Source organism: Mobula hypostoma, chromosome 14 (assembly GCF_963921235.1).
Source record: "Mobula hypostoma chromosome 14, sMobHyp1.1, whole genome shotgun sequence".
Taxonomy (NCBI): domain Eukaryota; kingdom Metazoa; phylum Chordata; class Chondrichthyes; order Myliobatiformes; family Myliobatidae; genus Mobula; species Mobula hypostoma.
In genome coordinates, this window is record NC_086110.1 from 1,306,296 (window position 1) to 1,333,553 (window position 27,258).

General features: G+C 44.1%; 1 protein-coding gene across 2 annotated transcripts in view; it reads right to left on the bottom strand.

Moving 5' to 3' along the window:
* Positions 1–27,258, bottom strand: part of dnaaf1 (dynein axonemal assembly factor 1) — a 169,074-nt gene that overhangs the window by 128,787 nt on the left and 13,029 nt on the right. For both annotated transcript variants that reach the window (XM_063066575.1, XM_063066577.1), the window contains exons 2-3: positions 12,635–12,708; positions 4,943–5,102 (exon numbers count right to left, since the gene is read on the bottom strand). In XM_063066575.1, the coding sequence (XP_062922645.1) occupies positions 4,943–5,102; positions 12,635–12,708 (234 nt within the window). The remainder of the gene's footprint in view (positions 1–4,942; positions 5,103–12,634; positions 12,709–27,258) is intronic.

The window sequence follows — 27,258 nt, forward strand, 5'->3', positions numbered from 1 at the left end:
TTCATGGAAGAGCACGCAGATGTCTTTGAGAGGCTTAGATGATTACCTGGTGTACACAAAATTCATATAAATGAGACTGGCTCCTGTTGTCCGTGCATGCAGGAAAGTTACATTTGCACTGAGAGGCAAACTTAAACAAGAACCAACATGCATGGAATGGATAAATGTCAAACAGAAAATAGAAGAACCAACAGATTGGGTGAGCTCACTGGTCATTATGCAAAAGAAAAATGGAGCATTTCAAATATGTCTAGACCCGAGAGATTTCAATGAAGCAATCAAGAAAAGCATTTTATTGTCCCAGGTGCCAAGTGGTTCAGTAAGCTCGACACATTATTATGGTTTTGGCAGCTGAAGCTCGATGAGGCAAGAACGAGACTATGTACTTTTAACACACCATAGGGAAGATATTGCTTTATTTGGATTCTGTCCACACCAGAAATCTTCCATAAATCCATCCCTATGATTTTTGAGGACACACTAATGTCAAGACCATGATAGATGACATCATCACCAAGTAAGGACATGATGCACGACTGCGATAAGTGCTTGACATGACACTAAGTGTCAATTTGAAATTAAATAAAGAGAATGAGTTTGGTGTTAAGTCACTAACTTTCACAGGAGATGTCATATTTGAAGAGTATAATGTGGAAGCAGATTCACAGGTTTAGTAAGACCAAAAGGGATCATTAAACAACCTGAGACTGATTGAAAGATGCTGTGTGGATAAGGGACTCATTGCTCATTACAATAGAAGTTGACAATTCAAAAAGAAAAGGAACCATCTACGAATGTAGATTTTTTTGTTGGAAAGGATTATTGTTCCTTGTAGGTTTATGAGGACATAGTACTGTGTTTGTTTTTCTTTTAAGGGGGAAGATGTGTTACTATGTATGCATAATAAAGAACTTCAATTCCCAGTGGGCAATGCCAGTGGTTCAGCCAGAACTGGAAGCTATGATGGTGAGCAGATCACACGTGCTCAGTGCTGAACAGCAGACACGTAATAAAATGTTCTAGTGTAAACCCATGCCAAGTTTGTCTTTATTAAGGACTCACATAACAAATACCAATTAACCAGTATGTCTTTGGACTGCAGAGGAAACTGGAGCATCTAGAGGAAACCCACATGCTCATGGGAAGAACATTCAAACCTCCTTACAGAGGACGCAAAATTGAACTCCGAACCCTAATGCCCTGAGCTGTAAGAGCATTGCGCTACCCACTACACTACTGTGACGCCCCAGAGTAACCCATGTGGAATATTTCATTTATTTCCTGTACTTCTGTTCTCACCACCTCACCTCTAAAGAAGTAGGATAGAGTTTCCTGGTCCTCACTTCCACCCCACAGCCTCCATATTCAGCAGATCATTTTACCTAAATGTAACTCAATTCCATCACCAGATCTCCTCCAATGCCAACAACTAGTTCCATCTCATAGTATTTTCCCATATAACTACAAGAAATGTCCGTTCCCTTTCCACTGTACAGAAATCCAAAACAGTCTTCCCAGGTGAAGTAGCACTTCTACCAGTCTGGTGTAATGCTGGAAATACAAGCAACACACACACACACACACACACAAAACGCTGGAGGAACTCAGCAGGTCAGGCAGCTTCTATGGAAAAGAGTAAACAGTCAATATTCTGGGCTGAGACCCTTAATCAGGATCTGTATTCAGTTGCCAGAAGTGATCCTGAGCTTCCTATTGCACACTACTTTCATTCTTCATCCCACATCCACTTTGATCCATCTGCCTGTGATCTCCTGCAGAGTTTTAATGAAGCCCAAAACCATTTCAGAAAAAGCAACCCATTTTCCGTCTGGACACATTACAGTCTTTCAGAATCAATGTTGTAAGATACAACTTCTGGTGACTCACTTGCTTTTTGTTTTCTCACTGGTCATTTTGCAGTGGTATTGGCTCAGCCTCTCTGTCTCCGCTTACACCATCTGATCTGCTGCAAGCCCTACAAACCAGCATTTCACTGAATATTACACTTCCTTTGTTCCATCACCTTCAAACTGCCCTTATCGACTACATTACCCCCACAACTTTTCCCATGGAAACTCTCTCCTCACTCTATCACACGTGTTCCCTTTGGCCTTTCTATCCCTTCCCCCACTTCTTGGCAACTTAAAATTAACTAATCTTCCTCTCTTTCCATTTTCTAAAGAGGAGTTTCAATCTGAAATATTTTTCCTTCCACAGGTGATGTCTGACCTATTGAGTATTTCCAGCATTTGCAGGGTTTTGATTCATTTGTTACCTGCAGACAAGAATTACAATAGTTCCCTCACTGATTCCCTCATACTACCTTCTTCAAAGCCATATGCTTCAGAAATGACTTGTGCCAAGTCTTGTTCCTTCATTTCTCCTGTGTTCAGTGACTTCTATCGCCTCCTGCTCAATGATTCAGTTTTCAAATTCTCATTATTGGCCCATGCTCATCCCACTTCCTTTCTCTGTAAGCTCTTCCCAACCTCCAAAGTGTTTTGGTTCCTTCAGTTAGGAATCCCAGACTTTGTCTGCTCACATTTATTGGCGATGTTTACAAATAACAAAACTATACTCTCTATGTTTCTATCCCTATATCTGACCACCTTTCTATCTCTTCACTCTTTTCAAACCACTCATTGACCAACTGCTTACTCATCTACCCAAACACAGTATTATGTTAAATTTGGTTTGACAAAACTACTGTTTAAAGTGTCCCAAGGTGTTTTATTTCTTCAAAGTCATAATACAAAGACAGATTCATTGTTGTTGATAGTAGAATGCCATCCCTCCACAAAGGATTCGTAAAACACGTAAGCAGTGCGTGTGACTAAATGTAACTCTTCTCCGTTATTCATACCACCTCAGTTGGAGATGCTACATGCATATTTTTCTCAATTTCCTATCAGGACTTAGGCATTATAGGCAATGCCACCACTTATCACCCATTGCTCACTGCTCTTGGGGAGGTGGTGGTGAGCGTTCTTGAACAATTACTGTCATCAACAGGTAAGTACTCCAACAATGCTGAAGGGTAAGGATTTTCAGATTCATAACATGCAAATATGAAGAACCACTGACTTCCAAGTCAAAATGGTGTGTGTCTTCAAAGAGAGGCCTGAAACTGATGGTGTTCCATGCACTTATATAGTCATAGTCATACTTTATTGATCTGGGGGGGAAATTGGTTTTCGTTACAGTTGCACCATAAATAATAAATAGTAATAGAATCATAAATAGTTAAATAATATGTAAATTATGCCAGAAAATTATGAAATAAGTCCAGGACCAGCCTATTGGCTCAGGGTGTCTGACCCTCCAAGGGAGGAGTTGTAAAGTTTGATGGCCACAGGCAAGAATGACTTCCTATGACGCTCTGTGCTGCATCTCAGTGGAATGAGTCTCTGGCTGAATGTACTCCTGTGCCCACCCAGTACATTATGTAGTGGATGGGAGACATTGACCAAGATGGCATGCAACTTGGACAGCATCCTCTTTTCAGACACCACCGTGAGAGAGTCCAGTTCCATCCCCACAACATCACTGGCCTTACGAATGAGTTTGTTGATTCTGCTGGTGTCTGCCACCCTCAGCCTGCTGCCCCAGCACACAACAGCAAACATGATCGCACTGGCCACCACAGACTCGTAGAACATCCTCAGCATCGTCCGGCAGATGTTAAAGGACCTCAGTCTCTTCAGGAAATAGAGACGGCTCTGACCCTTCTTGTAGATAGCCTCAGTGTTCTTTGACCCATCCAGTTTATTGTCAATTCGTATCCCCAGGTATTTGTAATCCTCCACCATGTCCACACTGACCCCTTGGTTGGAAACAGGGGTCACCAGTACCTTAGCTCTCCTCAGGTCTACCACCAGCTCCTTAGTCTTTTTCACATTAAGCTGCAGATAATTCTGCTCACACCATGTGACAAAGTTTCCTACCGTAGCCCTGTACTCAGCCTCATCTCCCTTGCTGATGCATCCAACTAAGGCAGAGTCATCTGAAAACCTCTGAAGATGACAAGACTCTGTGCAGTACTTGAAGTCCGAGGTGTAAATGATGGAGAGAAAGGGAGACAAGACAGTCCCCTGTGGAGCCCTCATACTTATACTGTTGCACTCATACGCCTTGGTATTCAAGATCTGGGGAAAGAGCCGAAGGCAATGACAGCAGTGTATTTTATAGACACTATGTACCAGTGGTAGAGGGAATAGATACTAAGGGTGATTGATGGTCTCTCAGTAAAGCAGGTTGCTTTCTTCTTTTACACTTGAGAGCTTTTGACACAGAACTCATTTTGGTAAGTTGAGTATATACCTTTAATCTCCTCATTCGTTGTAGATGGTGGAAAGGCCTTGGGTGACAGGATGTGAGCTACTTGCTGTGAGGTTCCAAACCTTTGACCTCTTCTGTTGAATTTCTTATTAACGGTGTTGTATAGGATATTTACGATACAGAAAGCAGTAAGTAAAACGCCACTCAACAGTAAGAATCGGAGGTTTGACTCTCTCATGTTGAAGATAGCCATTACCTGGAATCTTTGTGGAGCGAATGTTACTTGCTATTTTTTTTAAGTCATGTCTGAACATTAGTGAGAGCTTGCAGCAAGGCATTATGGCCAGTTACATTTACTAAGGTGACTTGTCTAAATTTCAAAATACATCTCACTTCATCCTCCTTTGCTATACAACTGTAACTTAGAAAACTGATTTAAATAAATATTTAAAGAAATATGATAGTTTGCAAGGCCAAAAGAAAAATACAGGAAAATACGACCATTTGGATGCCTCTTTCAAACCTTGAGAAATGTACATTTTATGGATAAAATGTAACCAAAAAAACAAGCCATCAAAAAGCTTTTAATATTAAAATGGAACACATTGTATACATTTTGAACCACAGAAACAATATCTCTGACTTAATAGTAAAAGTGCCTCACCTTGGCTCCAAGTTTTTGGCTTTCTCCTGATGTTCTGTGGAACTGACGGCATTTACCTCCATGACCCTAGTCCTTTCCTTCTCAGACAGATGGTTCCCTTCACATTCCTCATCATTTCTCACCAGATCTGTCCCTTCAGCAGAGGAAATGTGCTCATTGGCTAAAACACAAGAAGATCTTAAAAAGCTGAGATTCATGTGTTTGCTCTATCTCACTTAAATATGCTCTGGTTGCCAAACAGAGGGATATGAAATGTTTGAGGAAAGTCCGACAGCTCAGAGTATTACTGAGGAGTATATGAGGTGTATCAGCATACATCCAGGAATGGATGAGACATACAAGGTAATAACTGAGAATGGTGTGAGAAATATTAGCATCACTATGGATTATGTGCATGCAGAAGACATTAGCTTAATTTGGCTTTATGCTCAGCCAAAGGGCCTATTGCTGTACAGTACTTTTCAAAGTTCTATCTACTGTGGGTCTGGGACTTAATTCAGCATGCCATGTAAATCAGAAATTATATCTGATTTTTAGAGGTGTATGGATTATGTCATCAACTCCTTCTTTGAGGATGGGGTGTACTTAAAGCTTTTCCAAGGGTACCGCTAAGTACTTTTCATTGAGGCATTTGATAAGGTCCCTCATGGTTGGCTGCTACATGTAAAGGCATAAGGAATTGTGTAATAGCTGATTAATTGGATCCAAAATTGTCTTGATGATTGGAGATAAAAGGCAGTGGTTTTCTGATTAGTTTATGAGTCTTAGTATACTGTAGTGATGGATTCCGGGACAGCTTCTGTTTGTGATAAATATTAACAACTTAAGTGAGAATGTAAGCAGTATGATTAGTATGTTTCAAGATGACATGAAACTCATTGGAGATGTGAATTGCATGGAAGTTCATCTAAAACAGGATATGATCAGATAGCAAGTTGAACAAACCATCCACAGACGGAAATATAATCTCCACAAGTTGTGGGGTGATGACTTTTGAAAAGTCAAATGGGGGAGGACATTAATGGTGAATGACGGGACACATCAGCACATCCCTTTTTAGATACGGGGCCCAAAACAGTTCACAATACTGTACTCCAAGTGAGGGCTCACCAACACCATATAAATCCTTAACATTACATATTATACCCTTGCTTTTATATTTTAGCCCCCTCAAAATCAATGCTAACATTCCATTTGCTTTTCTAAAAACGTAAACACGAGGAATTCTGCAGATGCTGGAAATTCAAGCAACACACATCAAAATTGCTGGTGAACACAGCAGGCCAGGCAGCATCTCTAGGAAGAGGTACAATCGACGTTTCGGGTCGAGACCCTTTGTCAGGACTAACTGAATGAAGAGCTAGTAAGAGATTTGAAAGTGGGAGGGGAGGGGAGTTCCGAAATGATAGGAGAAGACAGGAGGGGGAGGGATGCAGCCAAGAGCTGGACAGTTGATTGGCAAAAGAGATATGAGAGGATCATGGGACAGGAGGCCCATGGAGAAGGAAAAGGGGGAAGGGGGGAGAAAACACCAGAGGATGGGCAAGGGGTATAGTCAGAGGGACAGAGGGAGAAAAAGGAGAGAGAGAGAGAGAAAGAATGTGTATATAAATAAATAATGGATGGGGTACAAGGGGGAGGTGGGGCATTAGCGGAAGTTAGAGAAGTCAATGTTCATGCCATCAGGTTGGAGGCTACCCAGATGGAATATAAGGTGTTGTTTCTCCAATCTGAGTGTGGCTTCATCTTGACAGTAGAGGAGGCCGTGGATAGATATATCAGAATTGGAATGGGACGTGGAATTAAAAGGATCACTGGGAGATCCTGCTTTCTCTGGTGGACAGAGCATAGGTATTCAGTGAAATGGTCTCCCAGTCTGCGCCGGGTCTCACCAATATATAGAAGGCCACATCGGGAGCACCGGACGCAGTATATTACCCCGGCCGACTCACAGGTGAAGTGTCACCTCACCTGGAAGGCCTGTCTGGGGCCCTGAATGGTGGTGAGGGAGGAAGTGTCAGGGCATGTGTAGCACTTGTTCCACTTACAAGGATAAGTGCCGGGAGGGAGATCGGTGGGAAGGGATGGGGGTACGAAAGGACAAGGGAGTCACGTAGGGAGCGATCCCTGCGGAAAGCAGAAAGGCGGGGTGAAGGGAAAGATGTGCTTAGTGGTTCTTTACCTTCTGCCAATCAGCCAATGCTTTATCCATACTAGTATCTTTCCTGTAATAAATACCATGCACTCTTAACTTGTTAAGCAGCCTCATGTGTGGCATCTTATCAAAGGCCTTCTGAAAATCCAAGTACACAACTTCCACCAATTTTCTGTTGTCTATATCCTGCTCGTTATTTCTTCAAAGAATTCCAACAGATTTGTCAGGCAAGATTTCCCCTTATCGAAGCCACGCTGACTATGGCTTATTTTATCGTGTGCCTCCAAATACCCCGAAACCACATCCCAAACAATGGACCCCAACATCTTCCCAACCACTGAGGTCAGACTAACTGGCCTATAATTTCCTTTCTTCTGTCTCTCTTCCCTCTTGAAGAATTGAGTAACAATTTTCTCGTCCTCTGAAACCATGCCAGAATCCATTGATTCTTGAAAGACCACTGCTAATGCCTCCAACATCTTTTCAGCCAGGGTTCTTTCAGAACCCTGGGTGTAGACCATCTAGTCCAGATGATTTATCTACCTTCAGACCTTTCAGTTTCACAAGCACCTTCTCCCTAATAATGGCAACTTCACTCACTTCTTCCTCTTGACACATGCAAAATTCCGCATACTGCTAGTGTCTTCCTCAATGAAGGCTGATGCAAAATACTTATTCATTTAGTCTATTTCCTTGTCCCCATTACTATTCTTCAGCATCATTCTGCAGTGGTCCTATATCTACTCTTACTCTTGCCTCTCATTTATATTTTATATATCTGAAGAAACTTTTGGTCTTTAATACTATTGCATAGTCCATCTTTGTCTTCTATCTTTACCTTTGTAATCCATCTTTATGACTATTATTTGTCTTCTGTTGGTTTTTGAAAGCTTCCCAATCCTCCAACTTCCCACTAATTTTTGCTTTATTAAATGCTCTTCTTTGACTTTTATGTTGACTTTAACTTCTCTCGTCAGCCATGGTTGCGCATTCCTGCCTTTAGAATACCTCTTCTACTTTGGGATATATCTATCCTGCACCAAAAACTCCAGCCATTGCTGCTGTGCCATCGTCCCTGATAGGACTCTCTTCCAATCAATTTAGGCCAGCTCCTCTCTCATTCCAGTTCATTGGCTATATTTAAGAGGGAGTTAGATATGGCCCTTGTGGCTACGGGGATCAGGGGGTATGGAGGGAAGGCTGGTGCAGGGTTCTGAGTTGGATGATCAGCCATGATCATAATAAATGGCGGTGCAGGCTCGAAGGGCCGAATAGCCTACTCCTGCACCTATTTTCTATGTTTTCTATGTTTCTTCTTAATTTCCTATTTCTATTTTAACTTCATCAGTCCACAGGACTTGTTTCCAAAATGCATCAGGCTTGTTTAGATGTTCCTTTGAACCTTTTGAATAGAACTTTTTGGCCGCAATGAGCAAAGGTATGCTTGGAGAAAAAAGGGTACAGAATTTCATGAAAAGAACACCTCTCCAACTGTTAAGCATGGGGGTGGATCGATCATGCTTTGGGCTTGTGTTGCAGCCCGTGGCACTGGGAACATTTACTGGTAGAGGGAAGAATGAATTCAATTAAATACCAGCAAATTCTGGAAGCAAACATCACACTGTCTGTAAAAGAGCTGAAAATGAAAAGAGGATGGCTTCTACAACAGGATAATGATCCTAAACACACCTCAAAATCCACAATGGACTACCTCAAGAGGCTCAAGCTGAAGGTTTTGCCATGGCCCTCACAGTTCCCTGACCTAAACATCATCGAGAATCTGTGGATGGACCTCAAGAGCAGTGCATGCAAGACAGCCCAGGAATCTCACAGAACTGGAAGCCTTTTGCAAGGAAGAATGGGTGAAATTTCCCCAAACAAGAATTGAAAGAATCCTAGCTGGCTACAAAAAGCGTTTGCAAGCTGTGATACTTGCCAAAGGGAGTGTAACTAAGTACTGCCATGCAGGGTGCCCAAACTTTTGCTTCAAGCCCTTTTCCTTTTTTGTAATTTTGAAACTGTAAAAGATGGAAATAAAAAGTTTTCTTGTTTAAAATATTAAAGAAATGTGTCATCTTTAATTTTATGCCTTTTGGAAATCAGTTCATCTTTTACTCGCTTAGCTATTCACAGTAATAGAAATTTTGACCAGGGGTGCCCAAACTTTTGTGTATATATACATATACACACACACACACACACTCAGAAGGCCAGGCAGCACCTATGGAAAAGAGTATAGTCAATGTTTTGGGCTGAGACCCTTCAGCAGGACTGGAGAAAAATAAGACGAGGGGTAAATTTGAAAGGTGGGGTGAGAGGAGAGGGAAACACAAGGCGATAGGTGAAACCGGGAGGAGTGAAGTAAAGAGCTGGCAAGTTGATTGGTGAAAGAGATCCAAGCATTTCTTGAGTGTTGCTTGGATTTTCAGCATCTGCAGATTTTCTCTTGTTGTATTTAATATATACTTACAGTAATCCATAGTTTGTTTCTTTATTATGCTTTGTATTATACTTCTGCTGCAAAGCCAACAATTTTCAAGACACATGCCGGTGATATTCTGATTCCAGCACCAATCTGATTTACTCAATCTACCTGCATATTGAGATCCCCCATGACTATCTTAACATTTTCCTTTTGACATTTATTTTCTATGCCCCGTTGTAATTTGTAGAACACATTTTTGTTACTGTTTAGAGGTCTGTATATAACTCCCATCAGGGTCTTTTTACCCTTGCAACTCCTTAGCTCAACCCACAACAATTCTATACTTTCCAATCCTATGTCACCTCTTTCTAAAGATTTGATTTCATTTTTTTTAAGCCAACAGAGCCACCCTACCATCACTGCCTACCTGCCTCTCCTTTCGATACAATGTGTATCCTTGGACATTAAGCTCCCAGCTAATATCTTCTTTTAGCCACAATTCAGTAATGCCCACTACATCAAACATGCCAATCTGTAGCTGTGCTGCAACTTCAACTACCTTATTCCATATACTGCTTGCAATCGACATAACACCTTCAGTGCTTAATTCATCCCCCTTTTTAATTTTGTCTCCCTTTTACATTGCAACTCATCCCTGACTGCAGTTTTGCCCTGCCATCAGCTTCTCCTTCCTTGTGGTTTCATTACACATTGTCTCTGCTTATATGCCAACCAACCCACCCTCAGTCCTATCACTCCGATTTCCATCCCCTTGTCAAATTAGTTTAAGCCTTCTCAATCAGCTCTAGCAAACCTGCCCGCCAGGATATTGGTTCCCCTTGGATTCAGGCATAACCTGTCCCTTTTCTACAGGTTGTACTCTCCCCAGAAGCAACCCCAATGTTCCAGAAATCTGAACCCCTGTTCCCTGCAACAGTTCCTCAGCCACGCATTCATCTGTCAAATCATCCTATTTTTACCCTCACTGACACATAGCACAGGCAGCAATGCAGAAGTTACTACCCTGGAGGTCCTGCTTTTCAGCTTTCTACCTAGCTCCCTAAAATCTCTCTTCAGGAGCTCATCTTTCCTACCAATGTTATTGGTGCCAATATGTACCAAGACTTCTAGCTGCTCACCCTTCCCCTTTTGAATGTCGTGGATTCAATCCGAAACATCCCTGACCCTGGCACCTAGGAGGCAACATACCATGCAGGTGTCTTAATCGCGCCCATGGAATTTCATCTCTATTCCTCTAACTATGGATGTAATAAAGAAAACTATTTAAATGAAAATGTTGGCATGGATATTAATGAATTTCAAGAGTAGGCATAGTACATATGAGAGGAATATTTTAAGGGAATATTTTATATAATAGAACAGGTTCCTATGCAACTTATGTTATAGAATATTAGACCATAAGACCATGAGGCACAGGAACAGGATTAGGCCATTTGTCCCATCTGAGTCTGCTCTACCAGTTCATCATAGTTGATCCATTTTTCCTCAGCCCCAATCTCCTGTCTTCTCCCCATATCCTTTCATGCCCTGACCAATCAAGAATCTATCAGCCTTTGCCTTGAATATACATAGAGACTTGGCCTCCAAGGCTACCTATGGCAAAGAATTCCACAGATTCCCCACTCTCTGGCAAAAGATATTCCTCATCTCCATTGTAAAAGGATGCCCCTCTATTCTGAGGCTGTGTTTTCTGATCTTAAACTCTCCCACCATAGGAAATAAACTCTCCACATGCACTCTATCAAGGCCTTTCACCATTTGATAGGTATCAATGAGGTCACCCTTCATTCTGCTGAGTTCCAATGAATACAGGCCCAGAGCCATTAAACGCTATTCTTCTGACAAGCCTTTCAATCCTGAAATCATCTTCCTGAATTTCCTCAGTTTCAGCACATCTTCTAAAATGAGGAGCCCAAAACTGGTCACAATACTCTGAGGCCTCAGCAGTGCTTTATAAAGTCTCAACACTACATCCATGCTTTTATGTTCTAGTCCTCACATTTGCCTTCCTCACCACAGACTCAATCTGCAAATTAACCTTTAGGGAATCCTGCACAAGCATTCCCAAGTCCCTTTGCACGTCTATTTTTGTATTTTCTCTCCACTTGGAAAATAGTCAACCTTTCATGTCTTCTACCAAAATGCATGACCATATTCCATCTGTCATTTCCTTACGCATTATCCTAATCTCTCTCAGGCCTTCTGTAGCCTGTTACTGTGATAATGGAGAATACCATTGTCAGAGACATTTTATTATAGTCATCAGCATTTCTGACATGTGCAGCAGTACTGCAATGCTGGGGCTCTTCTCCAAGTTGGATAATAGGATGTCTACAGCAGTTGATAGCCTCCCAGCCAGTAATTCCCAACACCCTGTTCAGTGCAGTATCAGCGGAGCTAGTTACATTTTTGTTCAGACAAGCACCAGAGAAAACATTGCAGGACCAAAGATGATACCTTTGAGAGGCTTTTACTGGTTAAATGCTACAGAGACTGGTGTCTAGACCTGCATCAAAGATTTAGTTGAACTTTGTTGCAGGTGGGGTACAGCTCGGCTAAGACCAGTCCTGGAACAGTGTAAAAGGCTAGTCTAAGAACAAATATACTTGTGATAGACAATGTGGTGGAAGTTCACCAGCTTATTCTCTTCTTGGGCAGGTATTGTTTCACAAGAACAAATTAAGGATTGTTCTCCAAGTTTGTAAGGAGTCACAGCCTCAAGATATGAGGATCAGCCATTCAGGATTAAACTGAGATTTCTTTTTAAACACAGAGGGTAGTAAATATTTGGATTTTTCTATCCAAGAGGGCTGTAGTGGGTTTGTCTAAAAGATTAATATATGTTTAGACATTAAGGGAATTGAGGGATTTGAAGATGATACAGGAAAGCATTCTCCTACTTTAACTTTTTCTGAGGCCCACAATGCAAAAACTAATCCAGCAGGAAGACATGATGCATTATCCAATGAGTCAACATTCATAAACCGTAAATAGCCTGAGAGGAAACAATACATGTATATCATTTACAAAACTTGCTTGGTAGGAGCTATAGAAAGCCAGAGGTGTGCTCATCAATTTAAAGGCTACTCACCCTGATAGTCCATAGTTTCTGTTTGCATTTTTCTAACTTCCACTATTGGCAAGGCAAATGGTGAGATAACTGATCTGTGGTGTAAAAAGTAAATAAAAAGAATGCAAGCATGTATAATGATACATCATACTTCGACTAATGCTGATAGTACAACATCAGAATGAATCAAACTTTTATCAGTGCCAACTTCTGTGGTCAATTAACCACATCATATTACAGTAACCTCTCTTTTCTTTAAAAATATTCTGACCTATCTCTGAAAACAATCAAACTCATTTTACTTCTTTTACGGAAACTTTAAACAGTCTTTCGTCATTTCATAAAGAGCTTCCTGAATGGCCTCTAAGAGTACTGTATCTCAAATTCAATCATCTAGAAATCTAGGGGGGAAGAGAGGAGGAAAGTGGGGCTGGAGGGGGGCAGTGGAGGGGAGGGTGGCTGGGAACGATCAAGGATAGGGAAGGGATTTATGGTGTAGTAGGATGATGTTGGAAAGATAATGTTATGGGACACACCCAACCGCACCAGTTTCCGGCGTTTCGATACTATAATTGTCCAGAAAATGGATAGCAGGTGCAGCCCCTTAAGGGTTCAGGACCGTCCCGCTAATTGGCAATTATGTATTGGGCACCAAGAATTGTGTATTTAATGAGCATCTGAACTGTGTGCCTAACTAGAGATATCGTCCAGCGGTTTGATTTTGCTCATTTCCCAGCCCAGCTTTATATCATGCCTCAATTCCAGCATCAGATACTCCAGCACTTGGGTCCAAACCATCCTCATCAAGGTCTCTCGTCATAGTATGACTGAGCCAACATGGATCAGTGGGGTACCGAACAGAGAAACCTGCAGCACATTACAGGCACTTCAGCCCACAATGTTATGCCAACCATGAAGTAGTCGGCATTGAGTAGTGCCGAACACTCCAGAAACTGCCTAGAATTTCTCTACCGCATTACCCTTTATTTTTCGAAGCTCCATGTACATATCTAAGAGTCTCTTAAAAGACCCTATTGTATCGCCTCTACTCCCATCGCTGGCAGTGCATTCCATGCACCCATCATTCTCTGTGTGAAAAACTTACTTCTGACATCTCCTCTGTATCATCTTCCAAGCACCTTCAAACTATGGCCCCTAGTGTTAGCCATTTCAGCCCTGCGAAAAAGCCTCTGGATATCCACACGATCAATGCCTCTCATCATCTTATACACCTCAATTAGGTCACCTCTCAATCTCCGTCACTCCAAGGAGAAAAGGTCAAGTTCACTCAACCCATTCTCAAAAGGTATCCACTCCAATCCAGGCAACACCTTTGTAAATTTCCTCTGCACTCTCTCTATAGTGTCCACATCCTTCCTGTAGTGCAGTGACCAGAACTGAAGTCAGTACTTCCAAACGGGGTCTAATTCAAGTCGTGGCTGATGAAGGGCAACACACCATACGCCTTCTTAACAACACTGTCAACCACCGCAGCAGCTTTGAGTATCCTATGGACATGGACACCAAGATCTCTCTGATCTTCCACACTAATATAATAGAACATAGAATAGTACAGCACATTCCAGGCCCTTCAGCCCACAATGTTATGCCGACCCTCAAACCCTGCCTCCCATATAAGCCCCCACCTTAAATTCCTCCATATACCTGTCCAGTAGTCTCTTAAATTTCACTAGTGTATCTGCCTCCACCACTGACTCAGGCAGTGCATTCCACGCACCAAACACTCTCTGAGTAAAAAACCTTCCTCTAATATCCCCCTTGAACTTCCCACCCCTTACCTTAAAGCCATGTCCTCTTGTACTGAGCAGTGGTACCCTGGGGAAGAGGCGCTGGCTATACACTCTATCTATTCTTCTTATTATCTTGTACACCTCTATCATGTCTGCTCTCATCCTCCTTCTTTCCAAAGAGTAAAGTCCTAGCTCCCTCAATCTCTGATCATAATGCATACTCTCTAAACCAGGCAGCATCCTGGTAAATCTCCTCTGTACCCTTTCCAATGCTTCCACATCCTTCCTATAGGACACAGTACTCCAATTGTGGCCTAAACAGAGTTTTATAGAACTGCATCATTACATCATCGCTTTTAAACTCTATCCCTCGACTTATGAAAGCTGAAGCCCCATAAGCTTTCTTAACTACCCTATCTACCTGTGAGGCAACTTTCAGGGATCTGTGGACATGTACCCCCAGCTCCCTCTGCTCCTCCACACTACCAGGTATCCTGCCATTTACTTTGTACTCTGCCTTGGAGTTTGTCCTTTCAAAGTGTACCACCTCACGCTTCTCCGGGTTGAACTCCATCTGCCACTTCTCAGCCCACTTCTGCATTCTATCAATGTCTCTCTGAAATCTTCGACAATCCTCTGCACTATCTACAACACCACCAACCTTTGTGTCATCTGCAAACTTGCCAACCCACCCCTCTACGCCCACATCCAGGTTGTTGATAAAAATCACGAAAAGTAGAGGTCCCAGAACAGATCCTTGTGGGACACCACTAGTCACAATCCTCCAATCGGAATGTACTTCCTCCACCACGACCCTCTGCCTTCTGCAGGCAAGCCAATTCTGAATCCACCTGGTCAAACTTCCCTGGATCCCATGCCTTCTGACTTTCTGAATAAGCCTTCCGTGTGGAACCTTGTCAAATGCCTTACTTATATCCATATAGATCACATCCACTGCACTACCCTCATCTATATGCCTGGTCACCTCCTCAAAGAACTCTATCAGGCTTGTTAGACACGATCTGCCCTTCACAAAGCCATGCTGACTGTCCCTGATCAGACCATGATTCTCTAAATGCCCACAGATCCTATCTCTAAGAAACTTTTCCAACAGCTTTCCCACCACAGACGCAAGGCTCAGCTCACTGGTCTATAATTACCCGGACTATCCTTACTACCTTTTTTGAACAAGGGGACAACATTTGCCTCTCTCCAATCCTCCAGTACCATTCCCATGGACAACGAGGACATAAAGATCCTAGCCAGAGGCTCAGCAATCTCTTCCCTCGCCTCATAGAGCAGCCTGGGGAATATTCCGTCAGGCCCCGGGGACTTATCCGTCCTAATGTATTTTAACAACTCCAACACCACCTCTCTCTTAATATCAACATGCTCCAGAACTTCAGCCTCACTCATATTGTCCTCACCATCATCAAGTTCCCTCTCATTGGTTAATACTGATGAGAAGTATTCACTGAGGACCTCGCTCACTTCCACAGCCTCCAGGCACATCTTCCCATCTTTATCTCTAATCGGTCCTACTTTCACTCCTGTCATCCTTTTGTTCTTCACATAATTGAAGAATGCCTTGAGGTTTTCCTTTACCCTACTCGCCAAGGCCTTCTCATGCCCCCTTCTTGCTCTTCTCAGCCCCTTCTTAAGCTCCTTTCTTGCTTCCCTATATTCTTCAATAGACCCATCTGATCCTTGCTTCCTAAACCTCATGTATGCTGCCTTCTTCCACCTGACTAGATTTTCCACCTCACTTGTCACCCATGGTTCCTTCACCCTACCATTCTTTATCTTCCTCACTGGGACAAATTTATCCCTAACATCCTGCAAGAGATCTCTAAACATTGACCACAAGTCCATAGTACGTTTTCCTGCAAAAACAACATCCCAATTCACACCCGCAAGTTCTAGCCTTATAGCCTCATAATTTGCCCTTCTCCAATTAAAAATTTTCCTGTCCTGTCTGATTCTATCCTTTTCCATGATAATGCTAAAGCCCAGGGAGCGGTGGTCACTGTCCCCCAGATGCTCACCCACTGAGAGATCTGTGACCTGACCCGGTTCATTACCTAGTACTAGATCTAGTATGGCATCCCCCCTAGTCCGCTGTGTCCACATACTATGACAGGAATCCGTCCTGGACACACTTAACAAACTCTGCCCCATCTAAACCCTTGGAACTGATCAGGTGCCAATCAATATGAGGGAAGTTAAAGTCACCCATGATAACAACCTTGTTATTTTTGCACCTTTCCAAAATCTGCCTCCCAATCTGCTCCTCTGTATCTCTGCTGCTACCAGGGGGCCTATAGAATACTCCCAATAGAGTAACTGCTCCCTTCCTATTCCTGACTTCCACCCATACTGATTCAAAAGAGGATCCTGCTACATTACCCACCCTTTCTGTAGCTGTAATACTATCCCTGACCAGTAATGTCACCCCTCCTCCCCTTCCCCACCCCCCATCCCTTTTAAAGCACCGAAATCCAGGAATATTGAGAATCCATTTCTGCCCTGGTGCCAGCCAAGTCTCTGTAATGGCCACTACATCATAATTCCATGTACGTATCCAAGCTCTCAGTTCATCATCTTTGTTCCTGATGCTTCTTGCATTGAGGTACACACACTTCAGCCCTTCTACCTTCCTGTCTTTACACTGTTTATTCTGCTTCTCTTTCCTCAAAGCCCCTCTATATGTTAGATCTGGCTTTGCACTTCTTTCACTGTTCTATCACTCCCAGTCCCATCCCCCTTACAAATTAGTTTAAACCCTCCCGAACCATGCTAGCAAACCTACCTGCAAGGATATTGCTCCCCCTCGAGCTGAGGTGCAACCCATCCAATCTGTACAGGTCCCACCTTCCCCAGAAGAGATCCCAATGATCCAAAAGTCTAAAACCCTGCTCCCTGCACCAACTCCTCAGCCACGCATTCAACTGCCATCTCCTCCAATTCTTACCATCATTGTCATGTAGTACTGGCAGCAATCCTGAGGACGCCACTCTTGAGGTCCTGTTCTTCACCCTTCTCCCTAGTTCCCGAAACTCACACTTCAGGACCTCATCCCTCTTCCTGCCTATGTCGTTGGTACCAACATGTATCACAACTTCTGGCTGCTTTCCCTCTCGTACCAGGATGTCGTGCACCCAGTCAGAGACATCCCGGACCCTGGCACCCGGGAGGCAATAAACCATGCAGGTGTCCTTCTCACGTCCACAAAATCTCCTGTCTGCTCCCCTGACTATAGAGTCTCCAATGACGACAGCTCTCCTCTTCTCTGCCCCACCCTTCTGCACCACCAGGTCAGACTGAGTGACAGAGGCCCTGCCACCATGGCTCACAGCTGGTTGGTTGTCCCGCCAACAGTATCCAGGATGGTAAACTTATTATTTAGGAGAATGGCTACAGGGGTGCTCTGCACTACCTGTCTTCTCACCTTCACTTGTCCCCCCCCCCCCCCAACATCTCAGCCCTGGGAAAAAGCCTTTAACTATCCACACGATCAATGCCTCTCATCATCTTGTACACCTCTATCAGGTCATCTCTCATCCTCCGCTACTCCAAGGAAAAAAAGCCAAATTTACTCAATCTATTCTCATAAGGCATGCTCCCAATCCAGGCCACATCCTTATAAATCAACTCTGCACCATTTCTATAGGTTCTGCAACCTTCCAGTAGTGAAGAACTGAGCATAGAACTCCAGGTGGGGTCTAACCAGGATCATATATAATTCAAACACGAGGAATTCTGCAGATGCTGGAAATTCAAGCAACACACACCAAAGTTGCTGGTGAACACAGCAGGCCAGGCAGCATCTCTAGGAAGAGGTACAGTCGACGTTTCAGGCCGAGACCCTTCGTCAGGACTAACTGAAGGAAGAGCTAGTAAGAGATTTGAAAGTGGGAGGGGGAGGGGGAGATCCAAAATGATAGGAGAAGACAGGAGGGGGAGGGATGGAGCCAAGAGCTGGACAGGTGATAGGCAAAAGGGGATATGAGAGGATCATGGGACAGGAGGCCCAGGGAGACGGAAAAGGGGGAAGGGGGGGAAAAACCCAGAGGATGGGCAAGGGGTATAGTCACCGGGACGGAGGGAGAAAACGGAGAGAGAGACTATGGGTAACCCTAGTAATTTCTGAAGTCCATGCTCGGCACAGCATTGTGGGCTGAAAGGACTGGATTGTGCTGTAGGTTTTCTATGTTTCTGTGTTTCTCCCTCCACTACCTCCTCCAACCCCATGCACAAGTTTCCACTATCACACCTGTTTGCTCCTCTTCTCACATGGCTCATCCTCTTGCTCTTCACATACTTGTAGAATGCCTTGGGGTTTTCCTTAATCCTGCTCACCAAGGACTTCTCATAACCCCTTCTAGCTCTCCTAATTTCATTAAGCTCCATCCTGGCAACCTTGTAATTTTCTAGAGCTCTAACAGTATCTAGTTTCTTGAACCTTTCGTATGCTTTCCTTTCCTTCTTAACTAAATTTTCTACATCCTTTATACACCATAGCTCTTTTACCCTACTATCCTTTTCCTGCCTCAATAGAACATACCCATTTAGAATGCCATGCTAATTTTCCCTAAACGTTTGCCACATTTCTGCTGTGCATTTCCCTGAGAACATCTGTTCCCAATTTATGCTCCAAGTTTCTGCCTAATAGCATCATATTTCCTCCTATCCCAATTAAATGTTTTACTAAATTGTGTGCTTCTACCCCTCTTCAGCACTATGGTAAAGGAGATAGAGTTGTGATCACTACCTCCAAAACGCTCTCCCACCGAGAGGTCTGACACCTGACCAGGTTCATTTCCCAATGCCAGCTCAAGTTCAGTCTCTCCACTAGTTGGCTTATCCACATATTGTGTCAGGAAGCCTTCCTGAACACACCTAACAAACTCCAACCCATCCAAACCCCTTGCTCTAAGGAGATGGCAGTCAATATTAGGAAAGTTAAACATCACTCATCGCAATTACCTCATTATTTTTGCACTGTTCCAGAATTTTCCTCCCGACCTGCTCCTTGATGTCTCTGTTAATACTGGGGGGGGGGGGGGGGGGGGGGGGGGGTTTCTCAAAACCACCCAGTGGAGTTATTGTCCCCTTCCTGTTTCTGACTTCCACCCACAATGACTCAGTGAACAATCCCTCCATGACTTCCTCCTTTTATGCAGTCATGAAACTATTCCTGATTAGCAATGCCACACCCCCACCTCTTTTGCCTCCCTCCCTGTCATCTTTGAAACATCCAGAGCCTGGCACATTCAGCAGCCATTCCTGCCCCCGAGACATCCAAGTTTCCGTAATGGCCACAACGTCATAGTTCCAACTATTGATCACACTTTAAGTTCATCCGGCTTGTTTATAATACTCCTTACATTAAAATAGACACATCTCAAACTATCAGGCTGAGTGCATCTCTGCTCTATTATCTGCCTATCCTTCCTCACAAACATTCTACAAGCCATCTCTACTTGTGCACCAACCTCTCCGTCCTCTGCCTCTTCAACTTTGCAAATCTAATTTAAGCCCTCCCCAACAGCATTAGTGAACCAACCTCCCTCCCAGGATATCGGTTCCCCATCAGTTCAGGTGCAAACCGTCCCACTTCCCCCAGAAATGGTTCCATTGATCCAAGAACCTGAAACCCTACCTCTCACACCATCTGCTCAGCCACTCATTCATCTGTGTTATCTTCCTGTTCTGACCCACCCTAGCTGATGGCACTCGGGGTAATCCAGTGATTGCTGCCTTGAAGGTCCAGCTCTTCAGCCTCCGTCCCAACTCCCTAAACATACTGCGCAGGACCGCTATCCCTCTCCTGCCTGTGTCATCGGTACCAACATGTACCACGACTTCTGTCTGCTCACTCTCCCCTTCCAAAATACGCTGTAACTGCTCAGAGACATCATAGGCCACTATCCTGCTATCTCTTTTGCTCTCGCAGAATCTCCTATCTGTCCCCATAACTATAGATTACCTAAGACTATTGCTTGGCCTGACTTCACCCTACCCTTCTGACCACAGCACTACTGGTCTGGCTGCTGCTGCCTTGCCCAGGTAGGTCATTCCACTCAGCAGTATCCAAAGGAGTATACCTGTTGCTGAGGGGAATGGCCACAGGCGGACCCTGCACTGACTTCTCTCTCAGTGATCACCCATCTACTTCCTGAATTCTGCACTCTGGGTGTAACCACCTGCTCAAAAGTCGTATCTATCAATTGCTCTGCCTCCCGGATGATCCTTTGTTCATCCAATTCCTGCTCCTTAATGTGGTTTTTCAGGAGCTGGAGTTGGTTGCACTTTCCGCAGGTGTAGTCATCAGGGAGACCATCATGTTTCATGTATCACAGTCAAGCGGCTGCTATGGATAGCCACAGCAGGAGGATTTCCAGACAGAACCTGAAGATGCACGACCTCCAGGCCGGTGCTTACCAGCTATCGCAAGGGTGCCAGGGTCACTCAAGTAAGGCTGTCAGTCACTCTGTACACCCTCTGACCCAGGAGAGATTGGATGGAGACCCAGCATCTTGCCGCAACTTCCTCATTCAATGCTCATTCGAACTCCAGCTGTCCCAGTTCCCTTCAGAGCGTGGAAAATTGGCCTTCATTATCTCTCTCCTGACCAGGAGAGCCCTTGCCTGGGCCACCACGCATTGGGAATAGTCATAGTCATACTTCATTGATCCCGGGGCAAATTGGTTTTCGTTACAGTTGCTCCATAAATAAATAGTAATAAAACCATAAATAATTAAATAGTAACATGTAAATTTATGCCAGGAAATAAGTCCAGGACCAGCCTATTGTCTCAGGGTGTCTGACCCTCCAAGGGAGGAGTTGTAAAGTTTGATGGCCACAGGCAGGAATGACCTCCTATGACGCTCTGTGTTGCATCTCGGTGGAATGAGTCTCTGGCTGAACATACTCCTGTGCCTAACAGTACGTTATGTAGTGGATGGGAGACATTGTCCAAGATGGCATGTAACTTGGACAGCATCCTCTTTTCAGACACCACCATCAGAGAGTCCAGTTCCATCCCCACAACATCACTGGCCTTACGAATGAGTTTGTTGATTCTGTTGGTGTCTGCCACCCTCAGCCTGCTGCCCCAGCACAAAACAGCAAACATGATCACACTGACCACTACAGATTCGTAGAACATCCTCAGCATCGTCCGGCAGATGTTAAAGGACCTCAGGCTCCTCAGGAAATAGCGACGGCTCTGACCATTCTTGTAGACAGCCTGTGTTCTTTGACCCGTCCAATTTATTGTCAATTCGTTTCCCCAGGTATTTGTAATCCTCCACCATGTCCACACTGACCCCCTGGATGGAAACAGGGGTCACCGGTACCTTAGCTCTCCTCAGGTCTACCACCAGCTCCTTAGTCTTTTTCACATTAAGCTGCAGATAATTCTGCTCACACCATGTGACAAAGTTTCCTACCGTAGCCCTGTACTCAGCCTCATCTCCCCTGCTGATGCATCCAACTATGGCAGAGTCATCAGAAAACTTCTGAAGATGACAAGACTCTGTGCAGTAGTTAAAGTCCGAGATGTAAATAGTGAAGAGAAAGGGAGACATGACAGTCCCCTTTGTCCCCAGAATGAAGGTCAGAGACTTGCGCTGATTCAAAGGAATGCATGGCCACCAAGAGAAAGGTATTTTATCAATCCTCTGGCACAAACAGAGCCTCAGACATTCTGATGAAGCTGCATCAGGGAAGTTGGTCAGCGGCCAACTACGCTATTGAGTTCCAAACTTTGGCGCAAGAGAGTGGTTGGAGCGGGGAAGCTTTGGCCACTTTGTACTGGCACGGAGTCAAGGTTGAAAAAAAAGGGTGCCCTCGCTTTGAGAGACCCAACTGGGGACTTAGAGGTCCTCATCGACTAGCCCATCCGCCTTGACAATATTCTGGCAGCGCATGAAGGACTACATCATGAGGCCAAAGGGGGCTCGCCCAAGCCCAGCCTCAATCCACAGTGGTTCCACCACCGCCCCCCCACCCCCTGATTGAGGACCATGACCAGTCTGACTCCTGCGTGTCAGAATCAAGGCTGCTGCTATTACTGTGGAGAAATAGGTCACCCGTGGGCCAACGTCCAAAGCTGCAGCCAGCTGGAGAACTGCTAAGACCGTCCAGGAGGACTGTGATGGTAGCAGCCACTACTCCCAATCCCATGGATTCTGGTCTCACGCTGAAGGAGTTGTCCACCGGGGGAAAGAACTTGAGGCAGCTGAAAGCTTTTGTGGACTCTGGGGCAGCAGGTGATTCAGGAACCGCCTGTTGGCTCAACATATCACTGTGAGAGTTGAGCCAGTCCATGCGCGCAACTGGCTTGGATGGCCGCCCGCGAGGTTCCGGGCAGAACCAGCAATAGACTGCGGTCTTGCAGATGAGGATGGAGGATCATGTGGAAGACGTTAGTTTCTACATCATTGACTCACCACTCATACCCCTGGTCCTTGGGTACAGTTGGATCCCAACATAACCCATCCGTGGACTGAAGGGAGGGGAGGATCATTACTTGGTCCGTTTATTGTAAGGCAGTATGTTTGCAGCATGGTGCTCCAACTCCCAGACTCCCTTGGGGCTAACAACCAGCAAGGGACAGACTTCAGCCTGAGGTAACCCGAAGCCCAAGGGATCCAACCGCCAGGTCCAGACTCCTAAGCGCACACCCTTGCAGCCTGTTCTCAGAGCTGCAAGACCATCTGTTACACCTCGTTACCATCGCCTGAGGATACAACGGAGCCCAGTGAACCTAGGAAGGAGACTCAGAAGTCAGTCAAACCACCCTTGCTACCTAAGAAGCCTCAGGAGTTGTCCTTGAAGGAGGGTTGAGAAGAACATACAACACCCCAGCCGATCAAAGTTTATTCCATGGAAGAGGTCTTCAGTAAGGGAAAGACCTTGACTCTTCCACCACAGCGACCCTACGACTGTGCTATAGATCTTCTGCCTGGCACTTGTCCTCCACGTGGTCAATTCTGCACACTCTCAGGTCCGGAGAGAAGTGTAATGGAAGAATATATAAAGGAAGCTCTTGCTATAGGATTCATTGAGCCCTCCACCTCACCGTCTCGCACAGGTTTCTTTGTACTGTTACATACCTCAAGATCTTGTGACTTTCTTGTGAGAATGTTGTAATGGTCTTTTGGAGGTCACCTGCTGTAGTTTTCCCACCCATGTGAGGTCACGTGATGACATGTTCACCACGGGTATAAAAAGGAAGACCCCTGGTGACGCAGTTATTTTTCCAGTTAGAACATCAATGAGATACTCTGCTCCGCTGCGTATTTGCATTATGACGCAGTTTTGATTTTAAATGGAGTTTTATGTTCTAATGTAAGGTACAGAAGTCCGAGCCGGCGGTTTGACCAATCACTGCCAGGTTTGTTAATGTATTTTTTCAGTAACATTGGAGAGTGAAGACGGGACCCTAAAGGAGACGTTCGATGGATTTGGAAAGGATCGACCATTATTGAATTCATTCCAGAAAGAGTGATCTGCATGAGATAGCCTCTGCTAAAAAGGAAGCAGAAAAGGCTGTGCAGGATCTGTTCTACGGAGGAGGAAGGTCAGTGCCTTTAAAACTGTTTTATTACCGTCATCATGAATCCTGTGGCAAGGCAGGATCCGACTGGGAGTGGCAGTGACATCGTGTCTTCAAGGAATTCATTGAAGTCTCTCCTAATTGGCTATATAAATCTCTTGACTTTAAAATTTACCACTCGAGGAACTGTGTTTGAATTTATCGCTTTAAGAACTAGACCTAAGTATCGGTTTAATGAATGGCCACATAGCCCTTTACTTCCGGTTAGGGTTTTCGTTTTTTTTTCATCGTTTACCAGGGGTTAATAAATGTTTGTTTGTTTATAAATCCTGACTCGATATATTCATTGTTGCCGATCACGTGACAGTACAAAAGAAGGATGAGAGCCTGCAGCCATGTATTGATTATAGAGGATTAAACTGCATAACAGTCAAGAATCGTTAGCCCCTTTCACTCATAAATACAGCCTTTCAAAAATTCGTATCACGTTCAGGGAAGGGTTTTGCGACCTTATTGGGGCAACAGCGACTGATGAAGTCCTGATGAAGGGTCTCGGCCCGAAACGTCAACTGCACCTCTTCCTATAGATGCTGCCTGGCCTGCTGCGTTTCCAGCATTTTTTGTGTGTGTTGCTTGAATTTCCAGCATCTGCAGATTTCCTCGTGTGAGCGACTCTTTCCCCTGAATTTCACCCACAGTCCAACAGCCAGACAGTGGGGGTAAGCCAAGATATGGAATGTATCCTAAGATGCCCGGCCTCTGAAAGACCAGACATGTGGAGCAACCATTTGATGTGAGCAGAAGTTGCCCACAACATTTTATGGAGGATACTGAGAGCAAAGTGGGCCATGCTAGCATATTAGGGAATTTTAAGATCAAAAAGGACGTTGTGGTGAGTCATTTGAAGAGAATCGAGGTCGATAAATCCTCAGGGCCTGATGGGACTCATGCTAGCTTCGTAAAAGAGTCATGACGAGAGATTGCTAAGACCTCGAGAAAGATTATTTGTATCCTTACTAGGAACAGCAAAGTCCCAGAGGACTGCAGAGTAGTCAGTATTGTTCCTTGGTTGAAGTAGTACAGTATAATACAGATAAAGCAGGAAATTATAGGCTGGTGAGCCTCACATCAGAGGGAGGAAAGCTACTGGAGAGGATTTTTTGAAGATGACTTATGCACAATTGGAAAAACAAAAACACTACTTAGGACCCCAAGGGTAGTAATCTCAGGAATGTTGCCTGTGCCACGCAACAACAAGGATAGGAATAGAACGAGGTGGCAGATAAATGTGTGACTGAAGAATTGGAAGCAGGGGCAGGGATTCAGATTTCTGGATCATTGGGATTCACTGCTGGAGAAGGTATGACATGTACAAAAGGGACTGGTTGCACTTAAATTCAAGGGGGACCAATATCCTTGCGGGAAGGTTTACTCATACTGTTGGGAACGGTTTAAACTAATATGGCAGGGGGGTGGAAACCAGTATGATAGAGCTGAGGATGAGCCAGCAGGTTTACAAGTAGATGGTGTGCGTAATATGAATGTAAGGAAGGACTTGCTAATAATTTGGTACAAATGCAGACAATGCAGAGTTAAATTGTAACACAGAGGCAAAACTCAAAAGGGCAAAGAATGCAGGATCCTGCTGTTGTATTTAAATGCACGTAGTATTCAGAATAATGAGATTGAACTCATGGCGCAATTAGAGATTGATCGGTATGATGTTATGGGCATCATTGAGTCGTGGTTGAAAGGAGGTCTTAGTTGGGAGCTTTACAACAAAAGATATAGTTTGTATTGAAAGAACAAACAGGAAGACACAGACGGTGGTGTGACTCGGTTGGTAAAAGATGGAATTACATCTTTAGAAAAAGGTAACATTGGATCAGAGAATGTCAAATCTTTGTAGGTGGAGTTAAGAAACCACAAGGGTAAAAAGAAGACCATGATGGGAATCATTATATAGGCCTCCAAATAGTAGCCAAGATGTGGGGTTGAGATGGCTAAAATCCATACACACTACATCTACTGCTCTACCTTCATCAATGTGTTTAGCAACATGCTCAAAAAATTCAATCATGTTCGTAAGGCAGGACCTGCCTTTGACAAAGCCATGCAGGATAGATATGTCCCACAGAAGTAATTCTCAAAGGGCAGGGACAGACAAACGTAGCTGACAAATGAAGTTAAGGACCGCATTAAAGCCAAAGTAAGGGCATATAATGTTGCAAAAGTGAGTGGGAAGTTAGATGATTCAGAAGTTTTCAAAATCCAACAAAAGGCATCTAAAAAGTCCCAAGGGAAAAGCTGAAATATGAAAGTAAACTAGCCAATAATATAAAGCAGGATTCCAAAAGTATTTTCAGCTATAAAGAGTAAAAGGGAGGTAAGAGTTTCATATTGGACCACTGGAAAACGACACTGGTGAGGTAATAATGGGAGACAATGAAATGGCAGGTTAACTGATACTTTGCATCAGTCTTCACTGCGGAAGACACTAGCAGTGGTCCAGAGGTCCGTGAGTGTCAGGGAGCAGAAGTGAGTGCCATTGTTATTACAAAGTAAAAAGTGCTAGGCAAACTGAAAGATCTTAACGTAGATAAGTTACCTTGGCCAGATAGACTACATCCCAGAGCTTTGAAAGAAGTTGCTGAAAAGGTAGATGCATTGGCTATGATCTTTCAAAAATCACTTTATTCTTCATTGGTTCTAGTGGACCGGAAAACTGCAAACGTCATTCTACTCTTTAAGGGAGAAGTCAAAATAATGGAAATTATTGGCCAGTTAGCCTAACCTCTGTGCTTGGGGAAAGTATTGGAGTTCATTATTGAGGAAGAGGTTTTCGGGTATTTGGAGACTAATAATAAAATACGTCAAAGTCAGCGTGGTTTCTGTAAAGTGAAATCTTACCTGACAAATCTGTTAGAATTCTTCAAGGAAGTAACAAGCAGGGTGGACAAAGGAGAGGCAGTGGGTGTCATTTATTTGGATTTTCAGAAGACATTCGATAAGATGCCACACATGAGGCTGCTTAACAAGATAAAACCCCATGGCATTATAGGAAAGACACTGGCATGGAGAGAGGAATGGCTGACAAAAGGAGACGGCGAGCGGGAATAAAGGGTGCCTTTCTGGTTGGCTGCCAGTGGTGTTCCTCAGAGGTCAGTATTGGGACCACTACTTTTCACATTGTTTGTCAATGATTTAGATAATGGAACTGATGGTTTTGCGGCAAAGTTTACAAATGATGAGAAGCTAGGTGGAGTGATAGGTAGTGCTGAGGAAGCAATGCGATTTCAGAAGGACTTAGGCAAACTGGAGGAATGGGC